The sequence below is a fragment of the Columba livia genome, chromosome 3 (genome assembly GCF_036013475.1).
Source record: "Columba livia isolate bColLiv1 breed racing homer chromosome 3, bColLiv1.pat.W.v2, whole genome shotgun sequence".
Classification (NCBI taxonomy): Eukaryota; Metazoa; Chordata; class Aves; order Columbiformes; family Columbidae; genus Columba; species Columba livia.
In genome coordinates, this window is record NC_088604.1 from 94,739,799 (window position 1) to 94,759,778 (window position 19,980).

General features: G+C 38.5%; 1 protein-coding gene across 5 annotated transcripts in view; it reads right to left on the reverse strand.

Moving 5' to 3' along the window:
* The window catches only part of MTA3 (metastasis associated 1 family member 3), a 133,461-nt gene that overhangs the window by 36,160 nt on the left and 77,321 nt on the right, over nucleotides 1-19,980 (reverse strand). For all 5 annotated transcript variants that reach the window (XM_065058321.1, XM_065058324.1, XM_065058325.1 and 2 more), the window contains 5 exons: nucleotides 18,516-18,640; nucleotides 17,775-17,926; nucleotides 17,043-17,265; nucleotides 8,323-8,409; nucleotides 3,038-3,184 (listed from right to left, as the gene is read on the reverse strand). In XM_065058321.1, the coding sequence (XP_064914393.1) occupies nucleotides 3,038-3,184; nucleotides 8,323-8,409; nucleotides 17,043-17,265; nucleotides 17,775-17,926; nucleotides 18,516-18,640 (734 nt within the window). The remainder of the gene's footprint in view (nucleotides 1-3,037; nucleotides 3,185-8,322; nucleotides 8,410-17,042; nucleotides 17,266-17,774; nucleotides 17,927-18,515; nucleotides 18,641-19,980) is intronic.

Consider the following 19,980-nt stretch of genomic DNA (forward strand, 5'->3'; position numbering starts at 1 on the left):
GAAATAATAATGTTCTTGTTTATGCTCTTAAAAGCATTAAACCAAATATTAATGATGTTTCTCAAAATCCTCCCCCACTTCCCTGGACAGGCATAAGGAAGTGCCATCTCTTTACTATGCTGCTTTATTTCTGAGACAATAATTATTATTTTGTTAATAACAAATTCTGTCAAAATATGGCACTCAACTCACCAAGGCAGTAAGACTGACTTTAAATATGCCAGTCTAAACATATATTTATACAAGTCTCAGTGACATTTACTTGAATGCTGTAAATGACTGTATATCTTAAATTAACACACTCATATGGCTTGTTTATGACAAATTTGTAGTACTGTTGAAAAAAAAACAAAAACAAACAAACCTGAACATGCAGACATTTCTATGTAAATAACATTACAAAAACAGCAAGACTTAATATAAGCCCACTGTGCTCCTTTTTGTTTGTTCATGTCATCAAAGCATTGATTGAAAGACAGAATAGATCATCTGCATAGCTGGCTTTCTGGATACCGTTAATTGACAAAATGCAATAAGCCCTGCAACAATCAATAGTATTTAGGAACCAAAGGAGCTTTTTAGTACATTTATAGTAACAAAAAACTCCAGAGGTTGGCAAAACCTTTCATTATGCAACTAGCACACTGTGGTCCATGCAATTACACAGAAACCACCATCTCCCAAGCTGATCTGGTCACGGAGTTTTTGCTGCGTACTGCAAAGAAGCTGGATAAATTACAGCCCCAAAATGTATTTGATATTTACTAATAATCAGAGAAGGGTTTAAATGGTAAATATTAAAGGAAATAGTTTTTAAGTCAAAAGGAACAGAGGATCTAATGCTGTCGAGTATCATTACTACTGGTTTGTTGCTTTTTCGTTGCATTTTATTTACACTTTGCAGGCTTTTAATTAAAGACAAGACCTAGCAAAAGAACTGAAATAGACACTTTTAAATACTAAAACAGCTATTTTTACACTAACAAAATACAGATTTCAGTTCTTTAGGATATATGCAGAAGGTTATGTTTTCACAGAAATTAGATAAGCAGAAATTGTTATCTCCTAAAGCAATGACTTCCAGTTCTCAATGCTAATTTTTCAAATTAGATGTTATTTTGTGCAAATTGCCTTAACACAGTTAGCTGACTGTTTGATACAAACTAATCAGTGTGGGTAATGACTGGTTTTATAAACTCTTCACTTGGAATATACATACTAAATAGAAGCAAAAATATAAATACTTCCAAGCATGCCTCCTTATAGGGACACTATAATAACAATATTTCCCTTGAACTTATTGCTACAGCCCTCTCTGCAGTAGAAATGTAACACCATTGTTATTTCCAGGTGAAGGTTGTTCATCACTCAAAGCTCCTGCGGGAAGTGCAGTCTAATGGCCAGTACTCGTTTACATTCCCACCAATTAACAACCAGACCATCCCTGCAGAACTTCATGCTCAAAAGCTGCCACGGAAATTCAGCATTTATGGCTATGCCGATCAACAGCATCATCATTTTATCTAAGTAAAGAGTCACACGGTTGCCATCTCGGTCCACCAAACAGCTCGTGTTGCCACGCACGTCATCTGCCTACAGTGCGGCGGCTGTTTGCACACTAGGCAGAGGACCAAACCATCGTCTCTTCTCTGGATACTAAATGTCCACTTTTGTCAAAGTAGGCATTATTAACTGTACAGCAGATCTTTTCACTGCAAGATACAAATAGCATTGGCAATGACAGAGAAACATAACCATTATGAGAAGATGATGGATAACAGATCGAGTTTTCCTTCCTGTATTTGGAATATTATTTCTGTTAGCTTGTCTAAAAGGGAGTCCTCCTCATTTCTACCTCAACCTATTCTGTGAAGTATGAAAACAGCCACCGCTTTCATGGAGATCATGTCCTAAACAGTCTATTTCAGAGCCTAACTTCTTTCAGATTTCTAATCTCAACAACCTTATTCCAATACAGAACAAATAAACTAATGGTTTACAGAAGTTACATCTCACAAAAGGAGAGTTCAGGAACACAGGTATTTCTTTTATGTGCAAACAAATAACACCCTGTTGGATTCTCCTCTTATTTGGACACAAGGTAAAACTGTTCACCGTTCCAGTTGAAAATCTTTCTTTTTGGTAATCATTTAAAACATATTTTTCAAAAAATCAGTAGTACAGAGTCACTTCTCAAAATAAAAGAGTATTTAAGAAAAGTTAGCCTTACCCACAAATTTCCATCCTTTTTTTTTTTTTTGCTTTTTGCACAGGTTCGTATCTGCTCTCCATTTGTACCATACTGTAATGAAGTGGCTGCATACATCAGGTTTAAACATCACTTCTGGTGTTGCACATGTGCAGGAAGAGCCTCCCCTGTACTTCGGTGACACACCCTTTCCCACCTCCTCTGCAGTGGTATAAATGCAGGGACAGTCGCTTTTCTAAGGAGCTCCCACCTTCCATCAGTCTGTAGTGCCAGGACTGCTCATTGTTTCAACTGACCCTGTGACACTGGTCTTGGGATCCAAGATAGCACAAGCTATTTTCCCTCTATTACCAATCACAGTGTTGAGAATATGGACTAAACTGTGTTTAGAATTTACACACTAGCAAAGAGATTGGCTGTAAACTAGCAGGTCCAGTATTTAGCAATTTATCTCTGTATCAAGTAATTTCACACAGAGTGATTCAAATGGTCTTGCATATCTCTGCAAAATATTTCTTAAAATAAAAATGCAATGCAATAAATCAAAATAAAGCATTTGCTGCATCTCTGCCTTCACAAATTTGTTTTTCTACCAATATTAGTATGAAAAATGGTAAACGTAGTTTTTGTAAGAGATTGCATTACTATTTCCATATTCAATGAATAAACATCACCATTCACTGCATTAAGGATCAATGTTATAAATATGCTTTCCGTATCTTACATTTCTGTCTGCCTGTACCCCTTTATTTAATGTCATCTCAGATCCACAAAAAGTTTTGCAATTCAGAGACTTAAAGAATATTCTTTCTATATTCCTTCACATACCATCAAGACCATTGTGATGGCTGTAGTTTCTTTTTCCCAAAATACTTAGTGAAGAGTGATTGGGGGGTGCAAGCAGTCGTTTTGCACTTGGACTTTGAAGGCTTGGTGTTGACCTGATTACATTGGGTTTCACTGCAGGATGAATCTCTGTTTGAGACAAAAGAGAGAGAGAGAGAGAGAGATTGTAAATACTTTTAAATACACAAATAAATAAAAATAGCCTATTCAACATATTAAATTTACATTTGTATTTCCACAAAGGTTTCTTCAGCATGAGAGTGTTTACCGGAGCTTGAATAACAATTGGTGCATGTCTTCATACCTACAGTTCCCCCAAGAAAAACCTCTATTTCACTTTAGATTGCCCAGCTTTGATACTATGGTGTAGATGCGTAAGGATTTGAGAGATTGAAGAGGTAATACAAATCAATCTGAAAAAGGTCTATGTTTAAATTTTTTTGCCCTTTGGAGGTTTGCATTGGAGCTACACACCTATAGGTCTTTAGCAAGAAAATAAAAGCATTTTACAATAGTGAAATCACCTTGATACCTCAAGCTATTCAATTTTTTGTCACAATAACAAGCTCTGAAGGATCTTCCCAAATACAAGTGACCAGGGAGTTGGCCACAGATGGGCTCTGAAGCCAAAACTACCTCAACACTTCAGCAGGAAGAGAAAAATCGTTAAGAGTGTTCCTTAAAATCATTAAGTTCAGTTCTCCAGGTACTGCCAGACTCCCATGCAGAATCATTATGGGGGAGTTTCAAATAACCCCAAGTATCTAATTTGGTTCACGAAGCAGGATTATTTTGGAGGAGGAAGAAAGGTAAGAGGAGTGAAATGCTTCTGGCTAGCACACTTCAGGGTGGTAGCCGCCATGTTTGCCAAAAATTGATACTGTTGTATGGAAATTTCTCAGATGAAACCAGGAAAAAGAAGCCTTAGCAGAGTCTGCTTGTCCTTCCCCGGGAACTTGCTGAAACAATTAACTTACTCCTATCACATATTAGGGTTCAAAATGTCACCACTGTGTATGTCCTCAGACAGACCTGAATTTGCGAGGGAAGCCAGGCTGCCTGAAAGAAGGCACCCATCCCTCCAACACAGCTGTGGGGCACCGCATCCCAGCATTGCACAGGCTGTGAGGTGTCTGCAGCCCAGTTTTGGCCAGACACCTGATTTCCCCCCGGGAGCAGAAGAGACCTCTGAACTGAGACCATGAGGGCAGAGGGGCTGGGAGACAGATCTGGAGAGTCAGCTGTCCAAGGGGAGCAGAATCATAGAATGTCCTGAATTGGAAGGGACGCACAAAGACCATTGAGTCCAACTCCTGTCCATGCATGTGACAACCCCACAGTTCACACCATGTGTCTGAGGGTGTTGTCCAGTCTCTTCTTGAACACTGTCAGGCTTGGGGCTGTGACACCTCCCTGGGGAGCCTGTTCCAGTGTCCACCACCCTCTGGGTGAAGAACCTTTTCCTAATGTCTAACCTAAACCTCCCCTGGCACGTCTTCCTGACATTCCCTCGGGTTCTGTTGTTGGTCTCCAGAGAGAAGAGATCAGCGCCTGTCCCTCCTCCTCCTCTTGTGAGGAAGCCATAGCTGCCATGAGGTCTCCCCTCAGTCTCCTCCAGAGTATGATCAGTAGACAAAAATGAAGTTCTTTCTCATTTGTGGCCTGGGTCACCACCAAAACAGTCATGAAAACCTTTAAAAGGCAGAAATAGAAAGGTGGTACCAGTCGAACACTTTCATTAGTGTCCACACAGGTGGAAAGGAGCAGGATGGCCACTATGACCCGGCCAGGCTGTACTGGGAACAGCATGCCAGGAGACAATGCCAATGACTTTCATATTTGAAAAGACTTTGCTTAATTGTTAACCACTGCTTTGGTCAGAGCTTGCAACCATAGTCTCAAAGCGTGAACACCCTCATCCAAGATGCTTCAAGAGGGTCAGATTAGAAAGAGTGGAGTAGGGCAACGCACTGGGCCGGCATTAGAAAAACACAGAAACAGGGCGCAGCTAAATTGCTTGGGAGCAGTCCTGCAGATTTGCGTGTGCATGCCACGGCTAGTTTGATGTCGCCGATCTTCTCACCACTTCAGATGAGAGCTTTGTACTGCCACTCACCACAGTACTCATCTGCTTTTTCAAATAAAAGAGTTTAGGAACACTAAGCTCCCAACGGATTACATGGCATGGCCCTTTCTTCATGTTATGAAGAATAAATGTCTATTTTGCTTCTTTACTAAAATGGGAACAGAAGCATGATTAATGTCATGAGCACTACTGACTGCTGAAACAAAATTTTAGGCTGAAATAGAAAGGTTTGTGCCGTTTGCTAAGATGATTGGATTTTGGATTCCAAAAGGCTCATTTGGCAATCTGCTCCAATTTTCTGAAAGAAATTATTAATTTTCAGGTCTAATACCAATAAAATATCCCCTTATTTGCCAAAGAGCTCCAGCAGCATCCACAATAATCCCAGCAGCTGGATCAACATTCGAGAACACTTAAACCCCTGCCATCTACAGTGTATAGGAGATGCAATTTTATATTTTCAGGACGAGTGAAGAGTTGAAGAAAGAAGCATTTCCTTCCGTCAACTTTTCTTCAGCCTGGATGCCACTAATCCCCCATTAGTTTACCTCAAAGGCTGTCTTTTCTCTTTCTGCGGTAAAGGAAGGTAGCAAGACCAAGCTCCCCTTTTAAGTTCCAGAAAGGAACTTCAACAGCTAGGAACACTTCTCAATGGGTTGAGTCCTTCCTGAGCTATATTATCCTATCATATTACTGTATTATGGCATAATAGTAATTATGGATGTTTTAATTCCTGCTGTTACCATTGTGGTATTGCTCAGTACTTCACTGAAAATCCTCTAGCCACCAGCACTTTCTGCTAATTCAGAGAACTGTAACATCCAGATAATCCAAACCATCCCTTTCAGTTAAACAACAAATAACCATTCAGCCAGATTCAGACTGTACAATCATTTCTGAAATAAAAATCAAACATGAGTAAGAAACCTGAACTACATATTAAGAACCCCTTTTTATAAGACCAGGGTGCAGCCTCAAAGAGGCAAATAGCAATAAAAACTCTAAAAATGTCTTCCATTTCAATTAATGTCACTAAGTTAAAAAAAAAAAATAATAATCCAAGAAAAAAAATGAAGTCTCCTACTGAGTGACTTAAATAAGCATCTTGGATATAACTACTCCTACATTTATACGGTCCTAAAATTACACTTGGCCCTTTGAAGGCAACTGCGAGGCTGATGTGGTCCCTGGTGAAAATGAGTCTGACACCACCAATATAGGGCGTTTAATTAGCCAGGGGTTCACCTTAGGTGGTTTGCTCAGTAAACACAGCAATGACTGAAGAGACTAGAGGGGATCAGCCCCAGATCCCTGCAGCACAGGGACTGCTTTTAATGCTGCAACTACCTCACCTATGGAACTGACAGCCAAAAAGCAGAACAGGGATAAAAGGACACGATGACCAAGGATGTGCAGGGCACCAAAATCCTCTCTGCCTTACCAACAGGGCTGAGAACAGCAGCGCCCTGGGAGGCACAGTTAACTATATTACAGTAAATGTCTGTGGGAACTGCATGGAAGAAATTTCAAACAACCAAATGCCTCCTGTATAAGCTACAAAATGAGAGTTAATACTAAATTTTATAAGAAAAAGTAATGCAATCATTACTTATTCACTGGAACATGCAAACAAACATCCCGAACAGATGAAAAACCATCACGAACTAAACTGAAAACCCTACCAAGCCAGACAGCAAACAAAAACATATTTTCTAGCCATCCTTACACAGCTAATTCAGATGCACGTCTGTAACTATGCTGGCTACACTTCATATCCCTGCAACACATACTATTTACCTTCAACCGTTGTAAGATAACTCCACTTCCCATGCTGTCAAATGCTAAGCAGACTCTACAGACACATGGTATATTTTAGCACAGTAATTGTCTACAAAACCTTCACCCAAGCAGACATAGCCCTATCTGACACTGTTTATCCTTTCACTTCCAACAAACCTACAGACTTATGCTCCCAGAGGTATCAAGACGACCCCTCGCTGGCTAAATAACGTGGCACTAAAAAGATGTGGTATCTTCTAAGATTACACCTGTTGCCATTTCTTCCTTTGACTGCACAGACGGGGTCAGCCAGATGAACCATCTGCCTCCTGACAGATTGTCCCCTTGCGACCACAGCTCCACCAGGTCAATCAAAGCAATCCTTTCCTCCTTCACCAAAATGACAACATACGCAACAAACACAGCTGAGGTGCCCGCAGGAAAACGATCATTGGCTTTTTTCTTAAACTCCAGGGCAGAAGGAATCAAAATTCAGTGAGAGTGGCTATAATACTTCATTACCCTCTTTTCTAAGTTTGGATTTTGTTAAAATTGATGTTCTGGAAGAACAGTACAGCTCATTAATAGCTGAATTCTATTTCAGTAAGTCAATAAACTATTATTGTTTGCTTCGCCCTAGTATAAAAAAACCTCATGTAGATTGAACTTCTGAGCAAAACATCTAGACTGACTTCTACCCTCAGCTTCACTTCTGACAAATGGGATTAATAGAGTACAGAATTATTCACTGCTTCTCTGATCAACGGTTTAATTTCTATATTCAAGGATTAATAAAAAGCCTCTGGGGTATCTCAGCTCTTATGACTGTGTAAATATTTAATGGTCAGTGGTGGTTCCTTGCAAAGAGGACAACTTCCATTTTTTCAATAAGGAATCACAATTACTAGAATTTCTCCTCTCCCTCTTATCTTAGGTGAGTTCATCATCATCTTGGCTGTGATTTCAGTAGAGATTTCACCGTATCTTTTAAAATTCTGCCATCAAATTAAACGAACAGTGTCTTAGCGTGACTGAGGTCTCCTCCTTTTAAATATGTAGAAGTATTACAAATAGATTCCAGGGGCACAGTAGAGCAGCACTGAGCATACTGAGAATCTCTCATTTGAGTGCCTTTTTTTTTAATTTAGACTACCAGTCTATTTTTCACATTCTAAATTACATCAGTTTTCACTCTGCCATTTTAAACCAGTATCAGGCGGCCTTCTGCCTACATCCTGCAAGTCTAATCACACAGTTTTGCAACTGATAGTAGACCAGAATTTTTATTAATTTTAGTTTTCTTGTTACCAAAAGCATAAGTCTCTCATTCTATGCATACTGGATTTTTTAGTATCAGTACACGGTGAACATTCATTTGGTTTGTTATTCTCTGGATACGCACCTAAATAGCCAATGATACACGACAGTGGTTTTCTGGTGCTTTTTATCTTCAGAGGATTTCCAGCAAGTTCAAAGTGTCGATCTGCATCTGAGAATTTTAAAGAATAAAACTCAGTTTAAATATTTACCATATCAAATATAATTAGGATGCACCAACCAGTTTCTGACTTGCATTTTTGCCACAAATGTCTTTTTTCCCTTTTAGCACATGTTCTTTTTTTCATCAGCGCTAATAATGACGGCTATTTAAAAGCAAGCCATGTCCTCATGCAAGTGATGTTATGTTGGTTTTAAAAAGTTAATGCAAATTGTAACACAAATTTCATTGCAGTTTTTGCTTAAAAAGGCTTTTTTGGAGACAGCTAGGCAAATGAAACAAAGATGAAAACATGAGTACTAAAATAAAAGCTGCTCCGACTATTAAAAATAATCCACACTGAATTCTTCAATACTTTCTACAAGCTTGTCTGGCTTGAAACTGGGTAATGGAGGTAAGAAGCATTTAAAGTTGGGACCACCGATTTGTCATGTCTTGCTCTCGTGATATGGTGATCCATATACTTCTTAATAAGTAACACAGAACATGTGGGCTATCATGGGAACATGAAGCTTAAAAAAAACCAAAACCCAACAAAAATCACCAACAACCAAACCAAACAACCCTTTACTATAAACTTTTGAAGAAAGTTGTCAATTGTAATCAAGTATGACAGAGCTCAAAGGTCTCAAATATTGTAACTTCCTGCAAAGAAAATGAAAATAAGCAGGTCAGTAACCACCTCAAATTTGATGCTACAACTGCAAACTCACACCTTTAAAGGCACTGTGAATACACAAGCAGAGAATCTGTTTGAATGCCCTACACACAGAAGTGTTCCTATGAAGAGGTTCAGGCTTAGATAGCATAGTCAGTTGACCTAAGGCAAAAATTCACTAAAATTCACCAAGTTTCAGTAAATAGTTTCCAGACTACTGGAACTGTACCATCTTCTCTTTTTTTTAAACTACTCAGAACAATTTGCTTATCTGTCTTCCAAGGCACATACATAGTCACCATATAGATCTTCCAGTATCCCTAGAACACAGGTTTTCCCTTTTGTACAACACTATGTTCATACGTTGATTGTGTAGATCTAGAGTTCTCTCACACGGAATTACTTCCCACATATACATACCTATATGTACACTTTTCTTTGTATAGGTTTCACACATGCACATGCAGAACTGCACTTTCTAACAAGCTTTACAGGAGGTAGGTATTACGGAGTATAATAATTGTAATTCTACTTTGTCTCCACCTTATGCATTACCAAAATGTTCCTGCTTGCTTTATTCCAGCACGCAAGATGGAGCACATAGTCATATGAAGAAGGTAAGACGCTATCTGGAACTATTTACAATACAATCTCTTCATTTATTTTATCTAGCTCTGTGCAAAAATCATGTAGGTCACATAATCAGCAATGCCTGTACGCTCACAGATGTCTCAATGGATGAGACAATGCACAACTTACTTCAATATATTAAGAAATCTACTTGAAATTCTGGAAATGCCAGCTGGTATCTGGGCAGCCCAAAGGTTCCAAAGCCCTGATGCTGTATACATTAAGTACTTTTCTATTTTATCTTAATAACAAAATATACTGTTCTCATTGAAAAAAATGCACTGAACCTGGTGCCTGGAATATTTTTAATATTCCACAATGCTTGAAATATTTTAAGTCACAGAGTAGAACGATGTGTCTCCACTGTCTCCCTTAGTAAAATAAGCACAGACTACACAGCGTGTATTTTATAGTTACTCTGGGAACAGCAAAGCATAACCTAAGAAGTAATCATGAAAAAAAATTTCCATCTATGTTTTCACTGTAAAAAACGACCTTGAATCGTGCCAAGATATTAATATACTGACTGAGAATACAGACTGCAAAGAGAACACAGTTCCCATGCCTGAGGCAAAGCATGTTCACCAAAGGTACTAGGTGGGTATTCCAAAGCACACCTATCTATTAAAATAGTTAAATATGTTTAACAGCAGCAAACTTTAATCCACAATATAGTACACCCATAAAAAGTATCATAAAGATTATGATCTTTATGCACTACATACAGAAAACCACAGAAGTTAGACCGTGTATCACTCTCAAGTGTAAAAACATAAGAGTAAAATTTAGGTACAAATTTGGCAAAAACAGAACTAAAACCAAGTCCTAAAATCAAATATGGGCTTACACATGAACACTAAAATTTTCAGTGAGATCAGTGAAACAGTGGAGAAACAGCTATGAGGAAAAAAAATATTAAAACCCAATAACTGGAGTATTATATTTGATAATGTATTTTTTCAAACATTTCAAAAGGAGAAAGTGTGCTAGTGCCTGTAGCAATATGAGATGATAAAAGTATGAGGAAAATGCACAGGAAAGATAAAGGCATGGCAGAGAAGCTGAATTAATTCTCTGCATCAGTGCTCACTGCACATGAAGTTCACTTCCCAAATCCTTTCATGAGTAAAGTGTGAGTAGCTCACTTCCCACATGCTTTTACAAGTAAAGTGTGAGAACTGTGTCACACCGAAGTGTCCATAGGAAGTATTTCAAAACAAAGTGGTTAATGAATAAAAACAAGTTACCAGGAGCAGGTGGAATCCATCCAAACAGAAACTGCTGAGCATGCACACTACTGGTGTTTAACTAACTCTTAAACTGCTCTCGGTTCAAGGGAACAAAAACACAGCAAACGTGGTAACATTCTTCAGTAAGCAGGTCTGCAGACTGGCAAAAGGGGCGAACTATTAATAGAGAAGAACAGTTAAATATGCAAACATCAAGGGAGCCAAAAATGACCTTGTCAAGGGAAAACACATTCAGTGTGTTCACATTATGCCACAGTATGTCCTTGCAGCAAGCCAGACGGCTCCAGGTTGGCCATCCTGGCCTGAGGGCAGGCAGCAGGGCGAGGGAGTAGCCCTTCCCCTCCGCACCCCCAAAACCGCATACAGGCCCTGCGCTGGGTTCTGGGATCCCCACCACAAGAGAGACAGGGACACACTGGAACAAGCCCAGCTCCTGGAGTCACCCAGTCGGCTGGGGGTGGAGTACAGAACACACACGCAGGGGCTGAGGGAAACGGGCCTGGTCAGCCTTAAGATGAAAAGGCCATGGGGAGACCTGACTGCCACCTGTAACTGCATCACAAGCAGAGAGGAGACCGAGCCAGACACTGCTCGGGGGTACACGAGGACAGAATCACAGAATCATAGCATGTCCTGAGCTGGACGGGACCCACAAGGATCATCGAGTCCAACTCCTGTCCCTGCACATGACAGCCCCACAGTTCACACCATGTGTCTGAGGGTGTTGCCCAGTCTCTTCTTGAACACTGTCAGGCTTGGGGCCATGACACCTCCCTGGTAGGTAGTCATGCTGTTGCTGTCTGTGGCAACAGGCACAAGTTGGGTGATGGGAAATCCTGCTTAGATGTAAGGTTATTTACTGTGAAGCCGATCAGACACTGGAACAGATGCCCAGAGAAGCTGCGGAGTCTGCATTCTTGGAGACAGATATTTTTTGGACAAGAAAAATAACTACTTCTCAGTGAGGGTGACAGAGCACTGGAACAGGCTGCCAGTGGGGTTGTGGAGTCTCCTTCTCTGGAGACATTCAAAACCCGCCTGGACACATTCCTGTGTAACCTCATCTGGGTGCTCCTGCTCCAGTGGGGAATTAGACTAGCTGATGTTTTGAGGTCCCTTCCAATCCCTGACATTCTGTGAAACTGTGTCACCAAATACCATCGCTGTCCAGCTGTAAAAGGGTGAAAGAGAAATTTTTGTCCAGGGATTATCACCTGATTAAAATCAATCGTCTGTACAATTGCCAAAGAATCTGTGCTGGTCAACATATGAAAGATCAGGAAAAGAGGTGATTAGGGAGTTAGAAGTTTCCTGATAAGAAGTTACTTACAGTAATCAAAGGTAAAAATGATTGCAAAGGATATCAGCAGGATCAAACAGCAAATGTATATTAATTCTTCAGGGGTAAAATGACTGTAACATACAATGATGAGTGCTAAACCACCACCACCACAAAGAGGAGAATTTATGGAGTGTCAACAGCTTTCTAAAAAACATCTAAACAATATTCAAGAGCAGCCACTTAAAAAGAAATTTGAATCAGACTACTAGAAATGACGATGATAGGATGAAAAAGCAACACCTCACGTGACCCTCTCTAAAATGATGGGAAAGCCGTATATTCATGTGCTTGTAATCTGGGGCACCATAACCCTAACAAGTAAACAGCACAATCAGCAAAACTACAGGGAACATTACAAACCCCAGTGTGAAAGAGATTTTTTTATGAGGTTTTAAAGCAAGTTCTTAACCTAGAAAAGTGATGACTGCTGTGGATATTACACAAGTCAATAAAATCCGGAATGCTATGAAGAAGATGATAGCAAATGAGGTTTGTTCTTTTAGATTTGAAAGGGTTTTTTTAAATTATATCTTTTTTAAAAACTAGATTTGTAGATCTTTATAAAGAGTGAAGACTCTCACTGGGGAGTTATTTCTCTTTCATATTCCACCACATCTCTATCAAAAATTCAGATTATCTAATGGATCTATTGTGCTCTGTAATTGTCTGAATTCTGTTCTTAGAAACTCTGAAAAAAAAATCTAGTGTGTTCTTGTTTTACTGGCCACTAGAATTTAGCACAAATTATATTCAAAGACAATGAGAGAAAGCAGAGAAAGTACTTTCATGCTCGATGCATCCAAAAGATCTTCCAGAGCTATCAAAATCAAGAACAACCAAGTTATTTGTGACTCAATACTTGTGAATGTTACTCACTTCAGATGGATGTATAGTTTCATGTCAATAAAACACAGGCTGTATGCTTACCAAGGCAAATCAGTAACAAGATCTTTGCAGTCTACTGAATTTTCACTTGTTTTTGTTTTATCAAACCAGTTGTAACAAGCAAGTACTGTGTACCAAACTTGTTGTTAAATCTGCAAATTCAAAGGCATGTTAAGTTTTGATCATGAACAATACATCCATTTCCAGATACCTATATATATATATATATATATATATATATTATACAGGTATATTATCATCCACTGAAAACCTTCTGACAATCATGTCTACATAGATGGAGTACAGTTACTCAAATTTAAATTATTATAATTAATGCATATATTTATATTGGCAAAACTTTATCTGAACAGGAGAAAAAAAATCCCTCAAAATGTTCCTGTGCTGAAGTGATGAGGTTCACAGATGCACGGGGCTCATATCGACATGCTTGTATAAACCGGAGACAGATCAAATCCTTCTCCACACGGTCACTGGCAGAACACCCACTTTGGTTTCCCCTAATTAACAGACCTTCCATAGACAAGATAGCTTTGCTGAAGTTCCTAAAAAACACGTCTAATATATTCAAACTAAAAAGAATGCATTTTGCCTCATTTAGAGCATGGGTATTTCCTCTTACTGAAACAGTTCAGCCAGTTCTAATTATTCCTGAAAACCCATCGGTTATGTTTATTGTCAACAACTCCAGCACATCCATCATCTTCAGGCAGAACAAAGTTTGAGGTGTCCACGCTGGATTGTGCCCCTAGCAGGAGATGCCATGCCTTCTCAGTCTTCTGGAGACCATCCTCAGACTGCACTGGGATGCAAACGCATCATCGCCAGTACCCCCTGCTGACATCCAAGCAGGGGTCATATCCTATACGGTTCACTGATGAGACAAATGTCATGACATGATGTGGGTGGAATTGCAATCACAAAAAATGCTCCTTCTGAAATCTGTTTTCACCTAAAAGATGGTTGGGCCAGAGATTAGCATCCTCAGAGGCTTCCATGCCCCTCCAAGACAAAAGGAGTATCCGCAGATGAGTTCAGGTGGAATGCAAAAATCAATTTATTTTATGAGCAAGCTCTGACTGGCTTGTTCAGACTTTCTGTCTCAGAACTGGGAATTAGTTTCATTTACAACCTGGCACTTCAACAAATTGCCTAAGACTAAGAAGCCGTAAAACCTGGTACGCTGCTGGGTTAAGTGCTCTACCATCCTTCTGTCTTCAGATTTTATTGTTTCTGAGTGTTGGTACAGTGCCTACTGCAATACAGTTGTGAAATGCAGTTACCTTCTCAAGCACTGATTTGGCACACACAAAGCATCAGGTGAGTCTGACAAAACATCTAAGCAGTGATTAAATTCAGGTTTCAGCACACCGACATGGAAAACAAATTCCAAATGAGCTCATGGGTGTCCTAACCACCTCACGCCACATCACATCACGGGTAACCTGCTACTCTGGCCAGGTTGTTATCTAAGCATGACTGTAACTTTCGTAACACCAAACACAGACCTTTCATTCAATCTCGTAATTGTTCAGTGATATTCAACATACAAAAGCATTACTGTTAATTAAATATCTCATTTAAAAATTTGTTTTAAAAAGTAAAAATTACTCGTGTCGGGCTATCCTTAGAAAAGGATTCAAGTCATTCAGGAAGAGAGTCACTGTTTAGTTACAACAAAATGTACAGAGCGCACTGAACACAGGTCACCAGATATAAGTACGTGAACAAAAACAGAAAACAAATTCTTTATGTACTTACTTATTAGGCGCTACTAGAGTAAGAATATGACAATGATGATGCAGACAAAAGCACTGTGTGATTCCACAGAGAGAGACATTTCCAGAAACAGAACATGTGCATATGTGTGTGTAGATACGTGTGTGTATGTGTGTACACAAAGGGAAACATGAGTTAGACTTCTTAAATGAGGTTATAATCTGGTTTCCACTATTATAAAAATAATTCAAATGTGTTCAAAAAGCACTGACAACTGTGAATCCTCCACTCTCTCCCCCGGTCTACATTAGGTAATCAGGAAGCATCAGCATTCAAAAAGACAAAATTGCAAGGTACAGATTTTGCTTTATGTAAAAAGAGTAATGAAAGGCTGGAAAATAGAAGTATCTTTCTGCTCTTGATGTTAACCTGATGTGGCATATTTTCATTCAAAGGAGTAAAGAGGAAGTGCTCACAGCACTACCAGTCTGATACAAGGATGACTATTTCCAGCTGAAAAGCTCAGCATTTCACCCCTTTATTTTAATGTTCAACTGTGTATATAACACTTGCTCTAGTATGAAGATTAACGGTTTGATGAAACTTTTTTCTTCTTCCTTAAACAAAGCTTCATCTTCTTCCAAACTGAGTTACTGCAGTGAGTGAGAAGAAATAGGGATGTGAATAAAAAGATTCAAATGAACTTTTAAAATTAATTTTCCTCCATGATTCAGCAGAAATCAGTGCCAATTACATAAAAGGTACAATGCTTTCCTCTCAGAAAATAACTTTTACTTTGTACTATGGATTAAAAATATTACCCTAGTCCAGCCTTAAGACACATTTTTTCTATGAAAGTACAATCCATTTTATTCACGTAATGGACATATGGTTTCCTTAAATCTGAAAGTTGCTCCTGCCTTGCTTATCTTTGAAAGAAGAAAAAAATGGCCAACAAGACAACTAAATAAGTACAACAAGAACAACAAAGAGAAATATTCACCAAATTCTGGATGACTGCAGAAGTAGATGAACAGCGTGCATATGAAGACTGGCTGGTACTAAAGTACATAAGGGGAAAATAATGACTCAAAACCAGATTTTAAGCCTCTGGGGAGTAAATTTCTTACAATTAACCCTGACATCATCAGCATCCCAGTTAAATATGCTGGGAAAACATTTAGCGTTAATCTAGTTAAACATAGTTATAAACCCAACATCTAATATTCTAAAAAGGTGTCTTCAATTCTAATACAATTGACGGCACGATGAGCCAGCGCGGCTCATTTTGGAATACCAAGCATCTGCTCTGAGAACGGCCTCTATGGCAGACCGGGAAACAACAAAACAGCGCCAGCAGTAACACAACGTGCTCTGTGCAGATGCAAAACCTGCTGGAATATTCAGGGACTTTGCAGCAGAATTTACACACCTACACACACAGTGTTACCGTTGCTATCTACAACAACTCATAACCTTTTGTTATACTACTGGTGAATTTACCCGTTCTTATACTTTGGCTACAAAAAGAGAATGCATACTATAGATTTTTATTTAAAATTAAAAACTGGAAGAGACAGAAAACAAACAAACAAACAATGATGCAACTATGATGAAATAATAAACACAGCTATCACCACAGTAATAATGGGCAGTGTTACAGGCCAGAATTAAATTCTTACGTATCCCTGGCTCCTTATTCCTTGACCAATGCCACCAATAAAAAGTTTAACGTGTACAGATCTGTACTTTCTGTTCAGCGAAAGAATAAATGAACAATATAAAAGTGAACTTATTTCACAATGCCTAGTAGGAAGCATGGCTTTTGTCACAGCATTGATTTCACCTCCCTGCCCCTGTTTTTTTTTTTTAATGACAATTTTCTCAGTGAATGAGTTACTAGTTCTCCCCTTGTAATTCACTGAAATGTTCCCCCAGCCTGAAATCTGTTCAAGGCAGCCAGAATTTATCCAATGTGTTGGTGATATGCTGAACAAATGAAAAAAATGAAAAGCAAAAGCATATAGACAAGAAATGTTTATTGAAAAAGAAAATAAAATTAAAAGACAAAAATGGGTGGGAAGCACAACACACAGAACTAAGAATTAGAAAAACATCTTACATTCTGCCTTAATGGCAGCAAAGTTAATAGGGACAAAGGGACGTCTTGCTGCCTGCCGCAGCCGGAGGGTATTTTTGCAGACCTGACGGGCCAGTTTTGTCCAATACGTTGTGTGAAGAAAGAAAGCTTGACGTGTTTTCACTGCTGACTTTGGACTTCCAGTGTTACGAACTGGAGTTCCCTGTGTGGCCTGCCGGGACATGTGAGTTCTAACATGGGATTCCTACAAAATAAGACAAAAAACAAACAAAACCATAACACTTATGTCCAAATAACAGCATTGAAAAAAAGAGGATTTGGTTAAATTCACAAGGTTACGCAAATAATACGTATAAGCACTATGCAAAACCCTGGGGCTTATGTAAGGAGCTGTATAACACAGTAGAGACCTTTATTGTGAGTGGATATATAATGTGATTCTACACAAGATACAGTATAGCCATATTAACGTTTTATAGATAACACACCATTTCATCAACAAGATAACATTTGTCCACCAAAAATGCATGCAGTGGATGTTTGTTTATCTAAGACTTGGTCATATAAAGACACGGCAGGACTTGCACACTGTGCAGTTCTACTTAAGACAGGAAAAAGGTTAATAAATTAGATTTTGCAACGCTGAAGTTGAACACATATATAAAAACCCCATTCCATTAAAACACTAAAGTCACAGTAGTCTTGTGAAAGCACCACACTTTGGTTTAGGAAGTCTTATCTACACAATCGTACCTCTGTAGGTTGGTTGGAAGAGAGTTTATCTTCATCTGTCTGCGTGGGCATTTTCAGGCCACCGTATTTCTTCCAATAAATCCAGCAAGATGCACACAATCTGCATTGCATATTAGGAGGACCCCAAGAATACCACTGGTGAGACTGTGGAGCTAAGGAGGAAAGAAAAGCACAGCTAAAGTGGTGCATGCTACATTCAATATAATAATTCCAAATGCTGTAATAGATGCTATTCCCTAAGAGCACTGTATGGATATTCAATATATTTCACATATCAAAAATAAAGACTTGGATGTTTAGCTTATTTTTTAAAAAAACAGACCCCAAAAGTCCAGTCCAAATGGAAATTTCAAAATACTTCCCTACTTAATTTCAAATGAGTGACTTTGTACTGTCAAGATGAGATTTTCTTCCAGGGGACTAAAATAAGAGTCAGGAAAACACCAACAAAAAAACCCCAAACAAACAAACAAACAAAAGGAAAAAACCAAAGCAAAACAAACAAACACCATCAACCCTCCCCCCAAATGAAAGTGGATTTGAATAGTGACATTCAATAAATATGTTGAAGCCAGCTCTAACTTAAAATTTATTTCTTCCACACAAATAACTGAAAATCATCTGCTATTTTAGGCATGCAAACAGAAGTACATACATTTGTTTTTTAAAAAGGTCATCTTAATATTAAAAAAATAATATTAGTATTTTAAAATACTACTTATTTTTTAAAAAAATACTTACTATAGCAACTTTCACAAGCTCGACCTATTAGAGAGGCCTGCGCTTGGTAAGAGGCTCCCATTGCTCCATTGACTGCAGCAGGCTTCCCATTGTTACTGGATATTTGATTGGGATTTGGTTTATTGCTTTAAAGAAAATAAAATAAAAAGATTTAAAGATTTTACTAACCTGTTATTCAACATGAAAACAAACCACCTAATTTTGGAATTTTGATGTGTGGTGACCACACCTGTAAAAACTGTTCTAGACAACAAGGCAACTTTTTATACTCTTCTACTACTTTCAGCACCATAAGAGATTTGCTATGTAAAGAGAAGGCTGAAGAACTGTTCTTCAGAACTCTTCTGATTTTTTTTTTTTTTGTTATATTATTATGATGATTAATTTACTTACTAATACTTCAGTGACTTTAAGGTCAGTTAACTCACAGAGAATTAATATACTCCGCACTAGGTTAAGTATAGTATTTCCAAAGCTCCAGCTTTGTGGGTGTTGATTACTCCTTTGACAAGCTATTGTCACAATACAGTGCAAGGCTGGATACATTGATTCCTAAGATGATTATTCGGTACTTTACATAGCATAAAATATATTCAAGATTAGATAAAATGACTAATTTGAAGAAACCTTTGCTGTATCAAGTCTGTACTCCAAATGCCAGCAACTCCATCTCCTATCTTTTCCTTCCAGTGAGAGACACTTTCACAATTTCCCAATACTCTTTACGAAGTACCTTGGACACAAGGTACAGGAGGAGGGATCGAGAGACTATTAAGTCTCCCACGTTATGATCTGTTGCTTAGTTACCTTCCAGAGAAACCATTAATTGAAAGGGATTCTCTGGTATTGAGGACAGAATCTTGTTTTTTTCAAATTCAAAAAGGTATTCAGCTCTGAGAATCAATCCTACTCTGATTTCAAATACAATAAAATCAGTCTTGAAATGGAGCATTAGCAATCCATTTGCTTATGAGTGTCCCAGATGGCACATTATCAAAGATTTGAGAACTCCTACCCTCTTTCTGTTGACTATGGATTTTGTCTTGACATGAAGGCAAAAGACAAACATTAAGAAAGATCAAAAAGGCAAAAATCCTACATTTCAAATCAGGTTTTGTTATCCAATAGAACTAATCTCTACTGTGAACATAATGGCAGACATTCTGAACTGCCCACATTGAATGAGGAAATTAAATTGAAAAAGCATTATGTAGAGTCTGAGCATCTTTGAGTTTTCCTAAAGCAGCCACTTCCCTGAGAGGGTCAGGAAACATTCTTAAGAGTGTTCAGCGTTTTTGAAAAGGTGCCATTTATTAGAGGCTTGGGCTTTAAAACTCACATTTCTGTGGAGATTAGATTAGAAGACTGAATTTAACAGTCTGCTGTTGGTATTATTAAATCTGGCTAGGAGAAAAGGCTGTATGAAATATGGAAATGAAGCTCTATTGTATGCAGTTTATACAAG